Here is a 22087-nt window from a genome sequence, read left to right on the forward strand (position 1 = left end):
GGACATCGACCACCTCAACCCCCGCGTCCGGGCCGAGCTCTCCGAGTGGCTCAACTGGCTCAAGTCCGACGTCGGCTTCGACGGCTGGCGGCTCGACTTCGTTAAGGGCTACGCCCCGCGCGTCACCAAATACTCCCTCCGTCCTAAAGAAATATATCATATTTCCTTTTTCGTCTGTCCCATAGAAATAATCCATATCTTTATGACAACATATTTCTCCTTCTTTTTTACTTTATCATTTATGAGTCTCACCATCCACCATACAATTTTAATTATTTTTACTCCTTCTCTCTTACTTTAACATTTATGCATTAAAATCATCGCCAATCACAAATGACCTATTTTTATAGGATTGGGGAGTATATTTTCACCAAAAAATCATTATAACAAAATTGTTAATAATTTCGAATTTTATAGTTTTTCCATGTGATCACTGCGAGCTTCGGTCACTAATCATAATATCACATGATTCAATAAAATATCTCAACAGTTGGTGTTTGCTTTTGAATTTCCAGAAATATACTTACGTCTCGTTATTTCCTTTTCTGTCCTTTGTTATGAAAATTTGAATACAGTAAAAGAGAATCAAATGATGATAACAACACAATATTTTAGCTCTGAAACTATCCGTTGAAACTTGAAATCAGTTAAGTAATTTTCATTTTGAAATTCAACCATAACCCTAGAAATTGGAAGTACCAAACCTCCATTTTCAAACTTTTCAACTCCCGCTCCTCTCTCTACGCCGTCGCAATGGGCGCCCACCCCAGCCGAGATTTGGATCTCTCCGACTCCGAATCTGACACCGAGTCTCACGATACCACGCACCAGGAATCCGATTCCGAAGAAGCCTACGCCACGCCGTCGTCGCACCCCTCCGACCGGAAGCGCGACGACCCCAAAACGCCGTCTTCAATCGACGACGTCGAATCGCGCCTCAAAGCGCTCAAACTCAAGTACAACAACAACTCCACCGCTCCGAATTTGAAGAACGCGGTGAAGCTCTACCTCCACGTCGGCGGCAACACCGCCAAATCGAAATGGGTGGTGTCCGAGAAGGTAACTTCCTATTCCTTTGTGAAGGGGGCTCCGAACGGCGAGGAGGAAGACGACGAATACGACGATGAAGGCGGATCCGACCCGAATGCCTGCTGGCTTTTGAAAATCGGGTCGAAGGTGAGAGCTAGGGTTGATGAGAATTTGCAATTGAAGGCATTTAAGGAGCAGAGGCGATGTGATTTCGTCGTGAATGGTGTTTGGGCGATTAGGTTCTTCAACGCGGAAGAGTGGGATTGTTTCACTAAGAGGTATCAGGATTGCTTGTTTGAGAATACCTATGGATATGAAGCTAATGATGCTAGTAAGCTGAAGGTGTACGGGAAGGATTTCATCGGATGGGCGAATCCTGAGGTCGCGGATGATTCGATGTGGGAGGATGCGGAGATGAAGACTCCTCCGAGCAAAACTCCGGTGAGACGAGGGAATGATTTGACTGAGGAGTTTGAGGATGCTGCGGTGAATGGGGGCGCTATCCAGAGCTTGGCTTTGGGGGCTTTGGATAACAGTTTCTTAGTCAGCGATTCGGGGATTCAGGTTGTTAGGAATTACAGCCATGGGATTCAAGGGAAGGGGATGTATGTGAATTTTGAAGAAGGTAAATTGAGTGGTAGGAAGGGTGCTAATGCGACTCCGAGGAAGGCTCTGCTCATGAGAGCTGAGACTAATATGCTTCTCATGAGCCCTATGAATGAAGCTAAACCACATTCGAAGGGTGTGCATCAGCTTGATATCGAAACTGGGAGAGTTGTGAGTGAGTGGAAGTTTGAAAAGGATGGAGCTGACATTTCGATGAGAGATATCACTAATGATAACAAGGGGGCTCAGATGGATCCCTCGGGGTCGACTTTCTTGGGATTGGATGACAACAGGCTGTGTCGTTGGGATATGCGTGATAGGAGGGGGATGGTCCAGGATATTGTGAATGAGAGCACGCCTGTGTTGAACTGGACTCAGGGGCATCAGTTTTCGAGGGGGACTAATTTCCAGTGCTTTGCAACGACTGGTGATGGCTCTATTGTGGTTGGATCGCTAGATGGGAAGATTAGGCTGTACTCTGTCAGTTCCATGAGGCAGGCCAAGACTGCCTTTCCTGGCCTTGGCTCGCCTATCACTCATGTTGATGTTACCTTTGATGGGAAGTGGATTTTGGGAACCACTGATACTTACTTGGTCCTCATATGCAGTCTGTTCACAGATAAAGATGGTAAGACCAAGACGGGTTTTTCTGGCCGAATGGGGCATCGGATTTCAGCTCCGAGGTTGTTGAAGCTGAATCCTGTGGATTCACACATGGCTGGCACAAGCAAATTCCGCAATGCTCAGTTCTCGTGGGTACGTATGCATGTTAATCTTCTCGTGGTGTTATTTTGGTTAGATTGGTCTTAACATTTAATGTTGATGTTGTTTGTTCATCTTTAATGAGATTGTTACTGATTGGTTTCTTTTTCAGCTTTCCATTTAATTAGCACATTTGATGTATACTAATTTGGTGGTTTAGATGCGTTGATAGATTTTGTAAAGCTTTCAGAATGAGAAACTTAGTGCTGCGTTTAGTTTTGCAAGATGGTGATTTGGGTTTAGCCTTTTTAGCAAAATTTTGGGGTCTTCATCATTTATTGATCTTGTTACTACTAGACATGAGATGTTGGATTTGAAATCTTGTCTAAATCCTCCACCCTTCTTCAGAAACATGTGCCAAGTAAACCCTTGTGAACTAATTGCAAGAAGGTTTCCCCAATATCCCTTCTTCACACATATTCAGTTAAATATCAATGTCGGATAGTTTATTCCGTATGCATTTTTATCATATTTGGTTTGCCACTTGAAGAATGCATGAGATGCTTTATCTTTCTTGAGATGGTATGCTGCAAGAAACTGATGCTAGAGAGGTTGTTTTGATTGCTCAGGTCACGGAGGAAGGGAAGCAGGAGCGCCACTTGGTTGCCACTGTGGGAAAGTTTAGTGTTATATGGAATTTCCAACAGGTGAAGGATGGATCTCACCATTGCTATCAAAATCAAGTAGGCCTAAAAAGCTGCTACTGCTACAAGGTTGTCCTGAAAGATGACTCGATCGTTGACAGTCGCTTCATGCACGACAAATACGCAGTCAGCGACTCACCTGAGGCACCGCTCGTGGTGGCAACCCCCATGAGAGTCAGCTCCTTCAGCATCTCCAGCCGCCGACTGCAGATGTAAAGAAGTTCAATCTATGATTGATCAAGCTTATGTACTTTATATGGAATTTTTATGTATTAGGTTATAGTGTAAGAAAATATTGACCTTAATCTGTTTTAGTATTTGAAGATTCAAGACAAAAATTTGCTGTAATTGGTTGCTTCTAGCAATCTACTTTCTTGTTGAATGATAATGTCTTTGCATTGCACAACAGAATAAAAAGAAAAAAGAAAGGGATAACTGGGGCCGTGCTATCATGTTTATCATCCAGTTATAACTGAAGCTCTTCATTATTTGTGGACCTTGTTTTTTGTATTCCTTTTGCTAAGCATTTTAACAAGAAGTTTGGAAATATGAGGTAAGAAAACGATGGAGGTAGCAGTGGGAAGAGGAATTCAAATGTTGGCTCACTGTAGCTCCTTCCCATACACTGTAAAAACCAGAGACAGAACTTCCTTCACCAGATCCAACAATGGCTGGCTTGCAAAGAAGGGGCCGGGTTCTGCCTCGAGCCGCCACCGGGTGGTGGTAGTTCGAGCTCAGAACCGGCCCACGTGGCCCCCCGGCCTCGACCCCCTCCACCTTATCTTGATGGAACGTGAGGCCATGTTTGTTGATTAAATTCTTAGTGCTTGTACACACTACATCAGTGCTCTATTTAAACCTCTGCATTCTTTATGTATTCATGTAGACTAGCTGGAGATTTTGGGTTCAACCCCCTGGGGCTCGGTGAAGATCCCGAAAACTTAAAATGGTATGTCCAGGCAGAGCTAGTTCATGCCAGGTTTGCCATGGCTGGAGTTGCAGGGATTCTTGCCACTGATGTAAGTCACTGTGTAACATCCATGAATTTCATTCAGTTTCAACAGATGATCATCAGATTCTTGATTTTCCGGCAGTTACTACGCGTGACGGGTATAAGCAACCTGCCCGTTTGGTACGAAGCCGGTGCCACCAAGTTCAGTTTTGCTAGCACCAGAACTCTCATCATAGTGCAACTACTCTTGATGGGGTAACTAGAACTACACTACTAATCCAGTGATGTTGTATTCTGACATAAGACTTTTTAACTCATATTTTTGTGGTGCAGTTTTGTAGAAACCAAAAGATACATGGATTTCAGAACTCCTGGCTCTCAAGCCAAAGAGGGTTCTTTCTTCGGATTAGAAGCTTCCTTAGAAGGACTTGAACCCGGGTAATCTTCATCTTCATCGCGTCGAAAAGAATCTTTTTTTTCCGTTTCTGGTCTCTAGCCTTGATATTCCACTGCATCAAGCAGGTATCCCGGTGGCCCGTTGCTCAATCCACTTGGGCTAGCAAAAGATATCAAGAATGCTCATGAATGGAAGCTTAAAGAGATAAAAAAATGGTTCTTCCCTCTCCTCTCTCTCTCTCTCTCTCTCTCTCTCTTCTTTTCCATCTCTCTCTTAACACTTGCATTTCTGTGTAGGGAGATTGGCAATGGTGGCAATTCTTGGAATCTTTGTTCAAGCAAATGTCACACATGTTGGCCCTATTGATAATCTCATCCAACATCATTCTAACCCTTGGCATACAACCATCATTCAAATAATTTTTGGATCTAAATCTTGATACTTTTGTGATAGGGGAATGAATTCTTTCAATGTTTCATTGCAATATTTTCATAAAAGTGGTCTGATTTTCTTGCATTCTCATTTCTCAAAAATACTAAAATCAAGAAGTCTGATGTAACTTGAATTATCAATGTTTCAAAAAAGTAAAAAAGTTTTATTACAGAATCCAATCCCTCAGGGCCACACCAAGATATAATTACAAACTGACCCCAACCAAGTATTAGGGAAAAAAAGAAAAAGAAAATTTATGATCAGAGCAACCTATTGTGTACACAAAACAATACTGCTATACAAATATAGACGTTTTTGTCAAGAATGGACAAGGTGATTCTTAGAAGAGAAACCTCAATTCCAAGGCAGGCGATTCCGCCGATCCACGAGCAATACTTGGATGATTTGGACGACTTGGATGACTTCTTCTTGCTCCAGAACCTGAATATTCTAGGGATGATGGATCTCTTCTTCTTCTTGGCAGGTTTGGCATCCGGAGACGTTTCGGTTCCCGTGTTGCTCGTGGCCAACTCTCCAGCTTTTTCTCATGCTCGGCCCTCCACTTACGCAGCTCTTGTTCGATGCCTAGCTTTCCTTCTTCGGCTTTCTCGGCCTTCTGCAACGCAATCTCCAAGGCATTCTTTCGTTCAGCCATTTCGCCGTTGGTTTCCTCAAGCTGTTCCTCTCGGATTCCTTAGCTACCTTGATCTCGGCAAGGGCAGCAGCGATGCGTGCGTTCGCCTCCTCCTCGGCCTCGCGGGCCTTCTTGCTGAGTTCGTAGTATTCTTCTAACGAGAGCGTTACTCTGGCTGGCGAATCCTCCTCGTCGTTGCTTTGAGTAGACTCACTCTCCGACAATGCCTTGATTCTCAGAAGCTCTAGCTGCTTCGATTTCCTTGTTAGCAGCACGTAGTCTGCTCTCCACGGTACCGCCTCCCGCCTTCGCCAATTCTGCTTCTTCCTTCGCCTTTCTGAGCTCGTCACGAGCAGTCTGAGCCAGGGACTTCTCTTGTTCAGCCTTTCGTAGGTTCTTTGGAAGATCCACCATTTTGTCTCTGTCATCTTGCTCCTTAACACTGAATAAGCAAGATTTCGGATTCGGTCCGGTTCAGCTCGGCTTCAAGAGACGCAACAGCAATCGATGCCATTCCCTCCCTACTGCCAGTTCTGCCTTTTCCTTTTCGAGTTACGATATCGCGGCCACCTTCAAGATGGAAACTTCTTCGCTCGCTTTCTCAAAATTGAGCTTCACTTCTTCGAGTTCCTTCTTAGCTGCGGAAAGAGCTGACCCAGGTTTGATTTTTCCGTTTCGTTGAGCACATCTTCGAAATGTCCTGCTTTGCCAGATTCCTCTGATTCGAGGTACGTTGCCAATTCAGACTTCAAATCTCTCAGCAAAACGGTTGCAGTCTCCAACTTGGTCTGCAACTGCTGCATCATCTTCACAAGATCCTCCTCAGCTTGCTTCATCTCCTTGTCCCAGTTGAGCATGTCCTGTTCTTTCGCCATAGCCGCTCCAATTCTGTGCTCCTCCGCCTCTCAGTTGAGGTGATGAAGGAGTTGGTGGTATATAATCATATCCTGTGGTGTGGGAAGCGCAAGCCTTTTTGACTTGAAGAAGCATCACTTGGTGAAACGGGTTCGCTTAGGATTGTGGCATTATTAACATCTTGAGGGATACCTTACCTTCTTTATTCGACCACATCCTGTGTTGAAGCCAATTCAGGAACGGTCGTGATTTCTACAGCCGTTGTTGGCTGGGCTGGGCAGGAGGAGGAGGCGCATCCTCGATCAAAACGTTCACGCCCTCCATCCTCCTGCAATGGCAGGGTCGTTACTTGCCTGACCACCTGCAATCCACGGAACCATCAAGTGTTTCTGTCACATCCCCAACCCAATTAAATTGAGGTATTAGTTAATATGATACGTGGCAAGTGTAGAATTACATGCAGAGTCATTCACTTTATAATATTAAAGTAAATAATTTTGATAAGTTTTGATGTGATGACTTATATGTGGTAATAAAACAACTTTTATGCAAAATTATAGGTAAAGCTAAATACAAATAGGAAGTTCATTTTATCAATGGGGGAGGAGGAAAAATTATACTGATTTACCTACTAATACATACACACACATTTGTTATGGAGGAGAGTTTTTCATTTTAAGGAAAGAAAAGGGAGAGGTTCGAAGAAAAACATGAATAATGCATTAGGAGAGAGAGGTTGAGAGAAGGAAGAAGAAAAAAAAGGGTCGAGGGTCATAGACAGAAGAAAGAAGTAAAAGATTCAAATCGATTATCTTTATATGAGAGGTGGGTATAAATCACACTTTTAATTTTACAAGTGTTATATGGTTGATTATTATGTGTTAAATTAAAGTAAGTATTTGGATTATATGGTGGAATATGATGTGAATATATGATTGGTGCAAGGGATAGATTTTATATTGTGTTGAAATTATTTCATAGAATATAATGTGAATATTGATTGATGCAATGGATACACTCGACATTGAAGTACATGAATCATATGATTAAAGAGGATCTGTGACGGTCTTGCCCTGGATCTGAAATTATATAGGGATCTTCGGGTTGAATTATAGAGGGACCTACGGGGTCAAATACAGAGGGACCTACGGGTCAAATACAGAGGGACCTTCGGGTTAAATATAGAGGGACCTATGAGTCCAATTACAGAGGGACCTACGGGTCATAGAGGAATCCCGAGCAGATACCGGGCTTGATCCGTCACAGAATAATAAACTGAACAGAGAGGCATATGCATATAGATATGAAATTGTTATGATATTATTTCTGATTATATCTATTGGTTAAAGAATATGTTTGATATTTGTGTAGTGTGGAATTAAAAAGAGCATTTGTTTATTATCAATATATACGTCGAAGGGGTTGGAGTATGACAATAATGGATATGTTTTTATATGACATTTGGACTATTTGAATCACTGAATTAAAGAGGATCTGTGACGGTCTTGCTTTGGATCTGAATCATATTGGGACCTTCAGGTCTATTACAATAGGACATTCGGGTCAATCATATTGGGACCTTCGGGTCAATCACAATGGGACCTTCGGGTCAATCATATTGGGACCCACAGGTCAAATCATATTGGCATATTGGAAACCCCGGGCAGATACAGAGCTTGATTTGTCACAGAATAATAAATTGAACAGAGATGCATATGCATATGGATATTAATTTGTTTACGATATTTTATTGATCTTGGTTATATGTATTGGTTAAAGAGTATGTTTGATAATTGTGTAGTGGGAAATTAAAGGTGGAATTTATATATGCTGATTTGTGGCTCTTATAATCCACTAATATTAATCTGAACAAAATATCAATGATGTTTTGGTGGGCTTGAGTTATACAAACTCTACGAATTATCAGGGTCGGTGGCTAATGGATTTTAACAACCTTTTTATCCTTATCAATTTGCGCAAAGAAAAATTTATAGCATATAGAATTATGAGAATCCAAGATATTTTAAAATATGTATTTGTGGTTTTTGTAACTATTTTAAATGTATATGTCAATGGGGTTGGGGTGTGACAGTTTCATCATCAATAATCGCCAAGGGACTAAAAGAGACGAACAAACATAGAGAAATAAACCACACACACATGCATAAGTTATTTCATGAGACAATCGCCATTATTGCAGTAACGTGTCAAAGTGAGTACCTAGGTCATCTTATCGACATTAGTTCCTCTAGAGCTCGACAAACTAAAACATTGAACAACGTCCAAACTAAATCAATAACAAAGAGAAGACATATACGATTAGAGATAAGCTTGTTTCGGATTTGGCATTCAAAGTACAATCTAGATCGAACCTTCATTTTCTTAATCCAAAAATGAAAAATGAGCTTGATTTCATTGCAAGAACACCATCTGTAATCATGAAAATTACAAGAAGAAGGTATACGAGTTGGACAATGTGGCTGCTCGACAAAGAATAACTAACCTCGTCATCTATTCTACACGTTTCTATCGCTAGAAACGCTTAACAAAGCAATGCTTTTCATCTAACAACCATCCGGGATTAGAATGTGCATTTATCATTCTATTGTTTATTACAATCTTTAATCATTAATTAATGCTGTGTTTGTTGTCAGTTGGGGTGTACTTTTTTTTTGGTTTTGATTAGTTATGTTTAAACCATTATACTTATTTTTGCTCGAATATTGTGGAAAATATATAGGTCAAATATAATTTGAACAATGATTTATGTTATTCTTATGCACATCTTGAATAGTAGCTTTTAAAAAAAAGACGTGTTAGCCATGCTATACTTTATTAAAATAAAAAAGGTTTTTATTTTAAATGTATTGTTGAATTTCGTATTGCTTCATTTACATAATAGTTATGTCTAATATTTATATGACTAATTCCTTGGAAAATATTAAGTAAATTACAATTGGTTTATGATAATGTATACTATTGATCTTTTTATTTCATCGATAGGCTCTAAAGTTAGAGATGAAGTGATTTTTCTTGATATTTTCAACACTCTCACTTAAGTTTGATAACTTTATGGTGAACTCGAACTCAAGACCTTTAGTGTTAGGCATCGACCATTTTACTATTAGGCTAAATCACATACGTCACTTATTGATAGTTTAAACTCTTTTAAAAAAAAGTTTAGACATAAACATGGGATATTGACATTTCAAAGTATTAAATCAAAATTTGAAGCTTATAATTTAACTTCGTACTATTACTATATAATTGGAGAAGAGATGATGTCAAATTTTTAATATATAATTTAAATAGATTTTTTAAAATGTTTCGAAACTAATGTAGTTTTTGAAACACCTATTAATTTTCTACCATAATATAATGGAGTATTAAATATCTCATATTATTATTTGTTAAGCCCATTAAATATCTCATTTTTTATGTTAATTAATTATTGAATGAACATTACATTCATTGTATAAACTCATTACACTCATAAGTTATTATTTTATCAATATAGTATAAATAAGACATACATTCTATTATATATTTTCACCAATTTTTCTTTACACTAGTTTTAAAAATGCGAAAATTCAAAATAATACATTTATTTACGATCGGATGAAGGGTTTCATTATCAACCAAATTATAATCCAAAATATATGTCGAACGGATATATACAATGGCACGAGTAATTAAATGCATATACTCGAATTTTATTCGTAAAAGTGCATACGATGACCCATACATATTTCGATATGGTTCCACAAATTAAATGTGTGACTAAATTAATCGATTTATTTGGAACTACTCAAGATATTCAAGGTCGAATATATTCCATTATGAGCCATTAAACATTTCATAAGTCAATAATAAAGGAATTCATGATAATTAATTTACTCATTAAATCGAAGTTTGGTATAAATGATTAATTTAAGCATCAACTTATGCTCCCTTTGACTTTTATAAAGCTCATTATGATTTAGTTCACTTGATTACTAGAATATTATATTAAGCTTATAAAGTAAATAAATTTTCGACTCTATTTAATTTGTTTACATCCCTATCCTATCAAAAGGGTAAAGTATGTCATAATCTTATGTTATAGTCAAGCTAAAATCATGGTAGACATTGTTTATCAATATATATTTTCTTTGTTGGTGCACCTAATAAATGATTGGTTGGTGTTTTGGAGTTTCATTATCACGACATATTAACATTCTCTCTCTCTAAAACATTGAACGAGTTTTCATTTAATATTAGAAATATTCCAAATAAATCTCCATAATCTTATAATATTCATAAATATTTGGGATACATATATAAAGGCCAACTAGCAAATATTCCAATCACTTGTAAGCAACGACAAATTCAAAAAACAGATATTGTGTATATAGTGAAAAGGGTCACTATAAGCGTTGTAATACAATTTCAATGTATGACTGACGAAAAATGAAAATAAATTATAATCTCGATTGATTGAGATAAAATTCTCTCAATTTCAACGGATGACAGCTACAAAAACTGATAACCAAATCAGACGGTTAATTACCGAACCGATAGGCATGAAGTATTAATTATAAAAATGAACTATATATCAATTAAAAATGAAATATAAAAATTAAACCACCATCTTTTAATTCTCTACAATTACTTAAATAATGAGAAACAACATATACACCCTTAACTTCTTATCTCTCCATGCAAAAAATATATAATAATACATAAAAAAACCCTAAACAAAAAAAAAATACAAATTTACACTAAAACAATATTTCATCTCGTATCATCAATGCACGCCACGCGCCAATAACATAAAAAAAATGTCTACGAAATAAATTTCCTAGGATCAGTAACATTGAGCCTCCAATGATAATCCTCGAACCCTAATTCTCCGGCGACCTTCCGATTCCACTCCAATTCGATCTTCCGCTGGTCGGAGAGGCGGCAGTAGCGCTGCAGGGGCTCGGGCATGGCGTCGTGCACCTCCCACCAGCGGCGGTGGGCGTGGTCGCTGGCGTAGACGTGCTGGTCGGCGATGTCCCAATTGCAGTCGTAGTCTCGGTAGCAGAGCCACGGCTTCAGCCCGAGGTAGTGGATCGAGTAGAGCTTTGGTGGGTCCGACCCGAACAGCTGGTTCTTGACGCCGGCTTCAACGGAGGAGTTGGACCAGAAGTTCTTGAGGAAGTTCACGCGCCGGGGGAGGCGGTGCCACCACACGAAGATTTCGTTTAAGAAGCCCTGGTCGCCGCCGTTGTACGATATTATCTCCTTGCGCCGCCGCATCAGCATTCGGAATGTGCAGTTTGATGGCTCAATCACCATGATTCCTGCCGGAGATATTTAATTATTTACGTATGACACGAGTTTTAATGCGCAATTGGTAAATTATAAAAAAAAATAGTTAACACAGCTACTATAAATAGAAATTGGACTAATTTTGATTGACTCAACAAAAAAATGATTCAACAAAAGTGATTTTTTATTTAACATGTTGTAATTAATAGTACTATATGGTATAATTGGATATTCAAACAATTCCGATATTAAGAACAAAATAGTAATGTGCGTCTTAATTATAGTTTGTAAATATTTGTCAAAATAAGATTAAACAAAACGCATGAAAATCTTTATTTTGAAGAAATAAAATTAAATGAGGTGTCGATTCATGACGTACCGGAATTGAATATGTGGGCGTCATTGCCAGTGGCGGACATCTGAGGGAAGTTGAAGAGGATATCAATGTCGCGCAACACGATAATGTCGGCATCAATGAAGATGACCTTGTCATAATCAGTGAGTTGCCACAATCGAAACTTGCTATAGTTATATTCATTGTACGAATATTTCTCTGCCCTCGGGTTCCGAATCCGTTTGATGAAACGGAGGGTCCACCCGGCTTGCCTCAGTGCAACCCGCATGGGCTCAGAGATGGATGTGTCTAGGAGGAGGACTAGGTCACGTTGAGTCCCGGTTCGGGTCAAGCTCTGGGCCAGGGTTATGGCCCCACAAACGTATGATTCAGAGGAATGGAGAACCGTGACGTAAGCCTCTCGTTTTCGAGATTTTACGGTTGTGGCTTTGAGTTTTGATATGTCGTATCGTTCGTTGATCGCTCCTGTTATTGTCGGACTCAAAGTTGTTAGTGAAGAATACACTAAAAAGTAACTTCACAATCAAGATGTGAAAATTAGGTGAGCTGATTTCTCCTTTTTACTAACGTGGAGCAATATTGATTTGTCAATTTGAGTAAAGACTAATAATTTGATATAAAAGTGTTTCCAACTACTAAATGATTAGGAGCAGGTACAAACACCAACTCCTGAAAATGAAATTTCATCTAATTCTAAAAGGATAATGTATTAATAGTATAATTATTATGCAACAAGATATAATACTATAAAGCGCCTGTAGCTCAGTGGATAGAGCGTCTGTTTCCTAAGCAGAAAGTCGTAGGTTCGACCCCTACCTGGCGCGAGTTAGTCCCCATTTTTGGCAATATTTTAGTTTCATAAATTGAATTTTTTTTATTTCAAAATTTATAAATTATACAATCTAATACTTTTACGCTTTGAGAAACTAAATACAATTATTTGTATATGAATGATGAGAATATTACTATAACTTTACTCCAAAGCATTATATCACACTAATGCAACCACTAATAATTTTAATCAATTCTTCATTCAAATCCAAATGTGTATTCCAAATAATAGTTTATTATATGTACATAATACACGCGTGGACGAAGTCGTTGAATTTATTTCCAAAATAACTAAGTCATTAAAATTCAATTATTTTCCATAATACTTTATCTTCTCCCTTAATACTATAATAACGCATGCAAAAATTGTGATCAACGTCATTCTACAAATTAATTTTATTTCAAAAAACATAATTCGAAAACTAAATATCATTTGCGGTTAGAGATTATATTTTCTAAATTTCGATATCAGAATAAGTAGTTTTCGAGATTCCAAGTAAAAACTCGTAAATAATTTCTAAATTTCAAGTTCGAGATTTCGACCAAACAAAACGTAAAACGTACCTTTTCCCCATAGAGGCAGAGCCAAATCGCACGAACCAACCGGCAAAGAAACCTTTTGCTCCAACCGGCGCATCTCCGGCCGGTAGAACCACCACTCCCCCTCCCTCTCCGCCACCTCCTCGCACCGGAAAAACTCCGGCATCGGCGGGCACTTGCTCAGCAGCACCACCTTCGCCCGCCCGCCCCTTTCCCGCCTCCCCCGCCTCGCCACCATGTTTGCCGCCGCCAAATGCACCTGCATCCGGAACACGTCCCGGCTCCACCCCTCCTCCGGCTTCCGGCACGGCACCTTCGCCACCACCACGTCCACGTACCCATACCCCTCCCACTCCGGCATCGGAATCTCCGGGCACCTCGCGCCGGAATATTCCTCCTCCTCGTCGATCCACTCCGGAAAAATCGACTCCCACCGGAATTCCGCCGGAACCCTATCGAACGTCGCTGGAAAAATTTCTCCGTAGCTTCTCCACTCCGTCACGTCCTCGTCCTCCATGTTAATCATTCCGATCTTCAATCCGCGACCGATTTTGTTTAAAAAACTCGGAATCTCCCTCTTGATCAGCTCCCTTCTCGGCTTCGCCTTGCCGCCGCCGGCGGAACCTTCTAGAACCGCCTTCATCGTAACCCCACTTTCGCTCTTATCATAAAATATTTTTTTAAAAAAAACACTAAATTAATACTCCTTTCTTCAATTTTTTAAAAAAACACTAAATTTTTTTTTTTTGGAAAAAAAATTAGCTCACCTTCTTACCTTATGGTGGCAATCGAGGAGGGAGCATCGGACCAAGGAGGCGGCGCGGTGGTGATAATCGGAGGCGGAGGGGTAGAGGAGGAGGCCGGCGTAGACGACTAAGAAGAATGCTAAGAAGAAAAGATTGATTTTTACAATGAGAGATTTTGGAGAGGTAGACATTATTATTTTCTTCAATGCCATGGTTTGTGACACAAATTAGAGATTTATATGTCAAGATTTGGATGGTGAATGTGAATGATTGTGTTGGGATTTATACACAAAATGAATTTGTCTAGAATGTGTATAGAGGAATTTAATTTGAGTTTGGAAGTCAAGTGTTTTTTGGGGGAGCCAATGAAAGAGGTGCATGTAGTAGTAGTAGTAGTGTTGGGATTTCTTGGCTTTGGAGAAAAAGGGAGAGATGATGATAGGCTTTTGATTTATGAGTTGTTATAGGCTTTTGTTATTTCTATCTAAAGTTTTATTTATTTTTTGTTTTTTTGGCAATGACTTGCCGTTTTTGTCCTAGACTTGAAGTTACAAGAACCTATGTGTTGATTTGTTTAGTGCTCAAAATTATATGACGATGCCAATTGACTATGATTCATTATTTTTTTAGTTGTTTCTCAAATTAAAATACTTCTTAAATAGTGATTTGGAGTTGGCTAGTCGTCAATCGGGTAGCTGAGTGGATGCCTATGTTTCAAATTTTGTAAAATACTACTACTATACTATCTTTTTATTATTTAATAGTATTAAGAAAATTTGTGAAGCGTTGTGCGTATATATACTTCTATATTTTTTAAGTTGTGTGAAAGTTAAAATATTACTACTATATAAATATTTTATTAATACCGACAATTAAACCATCGTATGTCATTGTATAAAGATGGTCTAAATAAAATTTATAACATAATTGAAGGAAATAAAACTTTTAGAGAAGTTTATTACTAGGAAATGTAATTAATTATTAGTCAGCACCAACATTTATCTTGGGATAGTATAGTTGTACTATATATCGCATTTATATATAACAGAAAAATAAAATAATACTACAGTATATATTGTTTCAGGTCATCCACAACGCTGTCTCTATACCGTCTCTTAAACCGTCTCTTAACTACTATTTGAGCACTATTTGAGGGCCCCACTGTCCTTTTTTCCTCCATCTCTTAACTAAGAGACGGAACCTGCAACGCTCCGTCTCTTAACCGTCTCTATACCGTCTCTTAATTACTATTCATTCAATTTAATTTATAATTTTTTTTTAAAACTCAATTCAATTTAAACAAACACACTTTATTAAAATTAAAACAAAAAAAAACACACAAAATAAAAAAAAAAACACACACAAAAAAATTAAAAAAAAAACACAAAATAAAAAAACACACAAAATAAAAAAAAAACTAATCGGAAGGGCTAATCATCCTCCGGAGGCGGTCGAGGTTGAGGGGGAGTCGGAAGGCCAAGTTGTGTTGCCATATGCACAATTCCGTTCCACCAGGCCGCGAATTGGGAGTGCGAGAAGCGGGAAGTGTCCGCCATTGTGGCGGTCATGTACGCCACCATAAGTGTGTCCGAGCCTCCTCGCGAGCCCGATCCTGAGGCCGACTGGCTTGATTCGCCTCGGCCATTCCTTGCTCTAGCCGCTTTCGCCGCCTTCGTCCCTTGCGGCCGACGGCGCCCACTCGCGGATCCTCCTACAGCGCCGACTGTACCCGCAAACTCCTGGGATTCAGCATCATGTTGGCTGATGCCTTCAGCAGTGTCACCACTAGACGCACCAGCACTAGACGAGTATAGGCCACTCGCCGTATGCTTCGTGCGCTTCGAGGTTGAGCCCGAGCTGGAGCGGAAACCGCCGGCCCATCGTTCCTCGTCCTTGACGGCGCGCCAAACATCAACAAATCTGAATTGATGTCCCTCGTCCTGGTAGTAGGCGCGCAAAGCGGACGTCAAAATGTCGGTGGCCGTGGCGCCGCTTTGGTAGCGCGCCTCTTCCGCCGAGTAGATGCCGCAGAATTTTTTGACCTATCGGTCGACTCGGTCAAAGTGACAGCGGATCATTTTAACTGTGCGCTTGCGGGAGCGGTTCGGCTTTATTTGGTGGTAGACCTCGACAACCTTTTCCCAGAAACACTTCCGGGTTTGTTGATTCCCGACGATGGGATCGTACGAGACCGTGATCCAAGCGTTGTACACCGCCATCGTTTCGAGGTTGTTGTACGGATGTCGGCCAAGATCCTCTTCCTCTTCTTCCTCCTCGTCCTCGCCCGTCTGGGGTTGTACACTGCCTCGGCCACCTCCACCGCCTCGCCCACTTCCACCGCCTCGGCCTACTCCCGGCGTGGGATCAACTGGAAAATCCTCCCGGATCTGGGATAATCCCTGCGAAAACCGCGGGACGTTGGGACGAACATATGCATCAAGGTCAAAATTGGGTGGTTGGTACCCCCCCGGCGTCGCCGAACCCCGGCGTTGACGAACCTCCACCGCCCAATGTGTTGATCATGTTCTCCCAATCGCCGAATGAGTTGAGATCCCACCCGCCGGAGCCGGAGCCGCCATAGTTGCCCTCGCCGTCGCCGGACATCTTGAGTTGGGTTATGAAAATTTCAGCGAAAATTTGAGAGAAAATTTAGATGATAGGAAGAATAGATGTGTAGTTGTGTGTAAATGAGGATGGGTTTAGGAGTATTTATAGAGTAAAAAATTTAATAAAAAACAAAAAAAATATAAAAAAAAAACAAAAAAACGGTAATAATACCGTTACAAATTTTTTTTTTATTTAAAATCGAATTTTTTTTAAAAAAAATATTTATTGCGTCAGCACGTGACGACGCCCACTCGCGGGCCGGCGAGTGGGCGTCACGCACGACGCCGGGCTGCGCCACGTCCTAGGCGCGTGGCGAGACAGCTCGTCTCGTGGCTCGCGCGACGAGACGGGACGAGATGGAGGCTGCAACGCGTCTCGCCGGGGTCTCGTCTCACTGAGACGAGACGCGAGACGCCGGCGAGACCCGTTGTGGATGGTCTCAATATGTTATAGTAACGGCAGTAGTTGAATTAATAGTGAACTTCTCGTCGTTTATGCATATAAAACCAGTGGAGATGATTCTAATCTGGTTAATATAGTAGTCTCCTCAATTTTAAATTAATTAGATTATTATATATGTATATACTACAAGTTTTTAAAATAGGAAGAACTAAAAGTGGGTAAACTTTATTGTATGAATGAATTTACGAATATTGCAAGTAGGATTTCGGCAAATACCAACAACTTTTAGTTGCTCTGTCAACCTTACAATTATACACCAAATCTTTTGTATTTCAATCCCCCATTTTATAAAAAAAAATACAAAATGCGTGTCATATGTAAATGCACGTCTCATTATTAACAACGACGAAGGCAACTCTAGTTCGAAATTTCATGTAGGATCTATAAAGATTTTTTTTTTCAATTATCGTACATAAATATGTACAAAAGAAAAAAATGATTTGATTCATTCTACTTCAGCCCTCTGTGTATTTCACCACTAGGTCGATTTAAAATTCAAATTCAAAATAATCAGTATACAATTTTCGATTCGAATATGGTTCTTGACCCATGTGACTGACAACATGGTCTTAATTCAAGACTACACATTTAAAAAAGTTTTGTGAAAAATGAAAATAAAAAAATGACTATCTAAGTTGGTAACAAAAATTAATCATGATCACTAATAATTTTAGTATCATTTCTTTTTTTTATCAAAGTCAGATTACTACATAATTAGGTCTGATAATCACACCACACCAGAATGAATTAATTCAGTGTTTTGCACAAGGCACCAAACTCAATTTATTAAGCACGTTAAGATATCGCAATTATCGCACTAAACATCAAAAATATTGGTGGATGATTTCCAGTTTTAAGCTATATGTTTGTTGCTCTTACAAATGATTAAATCTTGAATATGGGGCCATCGAAGTCGACTGCTAATCTAGATTTGAGGGAAGAATAATGATGTTTAAATATTTTATTGAGAGGATGTTAGTCATGGATATATGCTGGCTAACGAAACAATTAAGAAAAACAATTATTGCTATCTCTCAAAGTTGATAAATTTGGTGTAGTATTTAGGTAATTTGGGAAGAATTTGGAAAACTTCAATTTATGTAAATCCCCCAGCTTAAATCGATAAAATTACGACTGTATAAAAGACTATTATTTGAATAAATTCAGATAAAAAATTAAATACTTTCATAAAATTATAAAAATTTGCAGACATAATGTGACAGTGACATAGAGCCGGCTAGAACTTTTATTAGCTTACATTTACAAGCCAAATGGAAGATTCTGAGTTACTTTCGTCGTTATTTTTATTTAAACGATAACTAATAAGTACAATTATATATCAATAAAAATCTTTACAACCTAAATTAGCCTAATACGTGAAAACCCGAAAAGGGTATGACTACAGAACAAGTAGTATACAAAACAAAAAAATACCAATAACAAATAAGAGTAAGAGCTTGTGAATCAAGAGAGGAAATTTACGTGGAGTGAAATATTTATTTAATGGTAGTAGTTAACACTAACATTAGTCAAAAGAAATCTACACCACCAACACTTAGTTAGCAATTTAAAGTATATAGGAGTAACATTTTTTTAATAGTTATGATTCTCTCATTTTTCTACAAGACTCCACAGATTGCACCATCAATGGCATAACAATGACCAGTGAAAAAACTGTTAAATCAAATTAGACAATTTGATAATAACCACCATTGTTTATCTTCAACAAATTTCAGTACCCAACAGAAAAATAACACAGAAACACACACACACACATCTCCTTTTCATCATTGTGCTTGATGCGACTACAAAAAGGTGCATAAATTATGCAAAATCATAGCATTGATTGCAGGTGTCATGAATGATTATTGTGCATTTTGAGAGGCAACGAAAGTAGAAAAGAGAAAAACTGATAAAAAATATATAAATAAACAAATATAAGGATACAAGGGAAAGAAGAAAAGGCTTTGGTGGGAGTCTTCCCAAGCCCTACAAAATGGGAACTCGGTTCTCAGTTCGAAAGTTAGTCTATAATCGCTGGACAGGAAAGGCATAATAACTTTGTATGGCCATGCGTGGCAGAGGTCGGAGGGACCAAGATTTGCAGAATGACTTTAGTGATTAAATTAAGCACATATCGACAAAAATGCAAACATGCATTTACTCACCTATATGCTGTATAGTGAAATGGAAGTTCCGCGATCAATCTTTATACTTTCGCAACCTCTTGAATGTGTTGGGAATGGCTTTTACCGGGTGGAATAAATATTAAGTCTTCCCAGCCCGAGTTCTTCTTACTTATCTGCCATATCAAAAATTGCTGTGAGTCATTAGAATCCCCACTAAAACATTGTATAAGTTGTTTCAGGATGAATACTCATCAGACATAAGAAGTTGGGAAGCAATTACCTCCATTTTCCTAAGAACATCCTCTAAACTCCCGACCTGTCAGTACTCGAACACATGAACAGCAGTAGAAAAAGTGATGTGAAATTACATTTGAGCATGAAAATTACATCAAACTTTTAAACTACATAGAGAACATCATACAACGGTATAGGTACAAGTTGGAAGCTCTAATTACCCTGACCCTGACAAGCATGGATTACTCCTATATAACTTCATAAGATTTCAGCTTTGATGGGCTGACCTAGTGCAAATGGTAATTTAATTTTCTACGGGTCTCTTAAGTCCTAAAATCAAGCATGGATAGCTGTTGCTTAAGAAATCAGTAAATACACAAATTTCAGATATAAAAGTCTATCATGTCACAGAAATATGAAGTCATTAAACAGCCATTTCTCAACATATAACCAGCCTCAAACAATTAGTAGCACAAGCTAAAGAAGAACTAAAGTGAAGTAGGTAACAATTTGCATACCAAGATGTGCTGAGAAAGACCCGGTCCTCTGGAAGCCCTTGATACTGTTGACAGTGCTTTCTCTATATCTTCCTGTACAATAAGATGAACTTTGTTAGGCTTAGGCAATTCAAACAGATTTGATTAATTTTTTCTAACCGTATCACGTGCAAAAGAAAAGTACCTTCTGAAAATAAATGGGGCAATAGCGCTTGTTCTTTTTCTTTACGACAAGGAGGTCTGACTGCAATTGATAGATTCATTGTAAGTTTGAATAAAAAAAAAAGCATTGATAGGAAAGGCAATTATGTATCACAAATATAGGGTATACCTCCTATACTCTGTTTTTCGCTAGTAAAAAAACAAAGTACCAACTTATCTTAAACAAAAGTTTTAACTTGTATAACATGTTATTCCCTTAAATATACCTGAAAAACGGGAACTCCATCAAATCCAGTCTTGACATCTGATGCTCTTATCTGAACATCATAGAATGTGAAGTACGTGAAGAAAATTTTTATGAGTAAGGCATGAGCAAGAAATTAAGGTTTTAAAATTGATAACAAGCAAATGAGTCTTAGGTGCAGTTAAACATTATTTATGATTTCAAATAATAAAAGCATTTTATTCCATCAAAATATATGTGTGTGTGTGTGTATTGTAAGAGTATAAAAATAACCCCCTCCCATACTTTTATCTAGTATTTTACTACTCTTTTCTTGTTTTAAAATACTATCGCCCACTCATTCTTATTTCTAACATACACTCTTTAGTATTTTCCACTGTGCATGACATGCAAGCAACTCCGGCACTGACCTCCAATGCATTCTTAATTTGAACAGGATCAGGTAAAAACCGGAATGCTATCCCTTCAACTTTCAACATATAGACCTGCAATTAAGGGACCAGAATCAGTTCTTAGATATTGTCAGTTGAAAGGAAAAGTATAAATTTTATGTTGAAAAACAGCTACATCTGCCTACTTTCCTTCAGGCTTCATTCTTCAAACAAAAGCCCATATTTCCCACACAAGATTTTTCTTTAGAGAGTCAAAGCCATACTCGTCTATCACAATTTTCAGTACTCGCAAAGTTATATACATTTCTTCGATGTATATCAGAAGGAACTACTATTCTTAGGAAACTCTGCTTTTCATTCAGTCACCACACAAACGTAATCTTGACATTCCTTCTCGATTGTCAACAACAATACAACTTAAGAGGCCAACATCAGAAAATTAGTCCCCAGAACAAGATACCTGCAAATAGTCTACGCAATGTACCAACCTGGTCAAGAGTTATCGGTACCACCTTCACCCCGCCTTTCACTTCCCCTCTCCTTGATCTTACCTACAAATCGATCATTATAACAAAACAACAATTAGGTAAACAATATCTACTTAAGCCATATAACCACAATTTCAGTAATCATTCCATAGCAATAAGCTACGCAGAAATTTACTCTTTAGCAGCATATAACTGGATTTCAGTTCACGGTACCAATGCAAAGGAAAATGTAAATCGTACACACACATAGAAAATCGAAATTTCATCAAATGATTAACCTCAATCGAAAATTCTTCATCTATAATAGAATACCTGAGCTAGAAAAGCTTCGGCGTCTTCTCTCCGAAAACAAAGCAACCCGATAGACTTGACGCCTTCAGGATCAGAAACCAACACGAATTCGTTGTTCGTGTTGCTCACCGTGTAGACCGAAGTTCCGGAGAGCCTCCTCGCTACATGCGCCGAATTGAGCGACGCCTCCGTTGCGGCCGCTTGCTTCCCCTGGCGCTGAGAAACGGAGGCGAAAGGCAGAGATAACCTCGGCAGTGGAGGCGGAGGCAGGAACGCCGGCAGAGAAGCTCCGGCGAACCGCTTGGCGTCGTCGAGCCGAGTAGCGAGCTGAGTGCTCACTCGGTGGAAGAAGGTGGAGAGGGGGAGAAGGGGATTGGGAGGTGGGCCCACCGAGGGTTTTGCAGATGATGACTCCATTGTCGTTCCCTCAATTCCACAGTGGAATTTCTGTGAATATTATTCAGATTATATTTCATCTGGGCCTACGTTGGGCCTATTTATTT

At 39.1% G+C, this 22087-nt stretch overlaps 3 protein-coding genes, 1 non-coding gene and 2 pseudogenes across 5 annotated transcripts; 3 read left to right on the top strand and 3 right to left on the bottom strand.

Annotated features, from left to right (window-relative positions):
- The first annotated feature begins 525 nt into the window (after window positions 1-525).
- Window positions 526-3452, top strand: LOC121754471 (protein CYPRO4-like). Its single transcript, XM_042149822.1, has 2 exons — window positions 526-2391; window positions 2967-3452. The coding sequence occupies exons 1-2, from the start codon at window positions 754-756 to the stop codon at window positions 3255-3257; spliced, it is 1929 nt and encodes a 642-aa protein (XP_042005756.1). The 5' UTR covers window positions 526-753; the 3' UTR covers window positions 3258-3452.
- A 153-nt stretch (window positions 3453-3605) lies between these two features.
- Window positions 3606-5017, top strand: LOC121803450 (annotated as a pseudogene).
- Window positions 5018-5040: 23 nt separating this feature from the next.
- LOC121792464 lies at window positions 5041-6527 on the bottom strand (annotated as a pseudogene).
- Window positions 6528-10923: 4396 nt separating this feature from the next.
- LOC121801353 (UDP-glucuronate:xylan alpha-glucuronosyltransferase 2-like) lies at window positions 10924-14526 on the bottom strand. 2 transcript variants are annotated; one of them, XM_042200828.1, is made up of 4 exons: window positions 14108-14526; window positions 13357-13993; window positions 11986-12426; window positions 10924-11638 (listed from the first exon to the last, which is right to left on the bottom strand). In XM_042200828.1, exons 1-4 carry the CDS (start codon window positions 14288-14290, stop codon window positions 11136-11138), a joined length of 1764 nt encoding a protein of 587 aa, XP_042056762.1. In that variant the 5' UTR covers window positions 14291-14526; the 3' UTR covers window positions 10924-11135. The 2 variants fall into 2 exon arrangements, with proteins under 2 accessions (XP_042056762.1, XP_042056771.1); XM_042200837.1 differs by having other exon boundaries at window positions 14100-14250.
- On the top strand, window positions 12713-12785 carry TRNAR-CCU. Its single transcript has one exon. It is a non-coding gene; the product is annotated as a tRNA-Arg (tRNA).
- Window positions 14527-19041: 4515 nt separating the features above from the next.
- On the bottom strand, window positions 19042-22030 carry LOC121754478 (protein TIC 22, chloroplastic-like). The gene is made up of 8 exons (XM_042149831.1): window positions 21606-22030; window positions 21294-21356; window positions 20824-20898; window positions 20436-20486; window positions 20192-20251; window positions 20029-20100; window positions 19557-19592; window positions 19042-19449 (listed from the first exon to the last, which is right to left on the bottom strand). Exons 1-8 carry the CDS (start codon window positions 21999-22001, stop codon window positions 19357-19359), a joined length of 846 nt encoding a protein of 281 aa, XP_042005765.1. The 5' UTR covers window positions 22002-22030; the 3' UTR covers window positions 19042-19356.
- Between the last annotated feature and the right edge of the window lie 57 nt (window positions 22031-22087).

This window comes from Salvia splendens, chromosome 1 (assembly GCF_004379255.2).
Source record: "Salvia splendens isolate huo1 chromosome 1, SspV2, whole genome shotgun sequence".
NCBI lineage: Eukaryota > Viridiplantae > Streptophyta > Magnoliopsida > Lamiales > Lamiaceae > Salvia > Salvia splendens.

Bases quoted from the DNA above. Each gene is read 5' to 3' on its own strand.
- LOC121801353 (XM_042200828.1), bottom strand. From the start codon at position 14,290: ATGGCATTGAAGAAAATAATAATGTCTACCTCTCCAAAATCTCTCATT. The intron at 13,994-14,107 runs GTAAGAAGGTGA...TTTTATGATAAG, and splicing joins TCCTCGATTGCCACCATAAG to AGCGAAAGTGGGGTTACGAT. The intron at 11,639-11,985 runs GTACGTCATGAA...TATCTCCGGCAG, and splicing joins CGCCCACATATTCAATTCCG to GAATCATGGTGATTGAGCCA.
- LOC121754471 (XM_042149822.1), top strand. From the start codon at position 754: ATGGGCGCCCACCCCAGCCGAGATTTGGATCTCTCCGACTCCGAATCT. The intron at 2,392-2,966 runs GTACGTATGCAT...TTGATTGCTCAG, and splicing joins GCAATGCTCAGTTCTCGTGG to GTCACGGAGGAAGGGAAGCA.
- LOC121754478 (XM_042149831.1), bottom strand. From the start codon at position 22,001: ATGGAGTCATCATCTGCAAAACCCTCGGTGGGCCCACCTCCCAATCCC. The intron at 20,899-21,293 runs GTTGGTACATTG...CCTTAATTGCAG, and splicing joins TACCGATAACTCTTGACCAG to GTCTATATGTTGAAAGTTGA. The intron at 20,252-20,435 runs GTATATTTAAGG...TATCAATTGCAG, and splicing joins ATGGAGTTCCCGTTTTTCAG to TCAGACCTCCTTGTCGTAAA.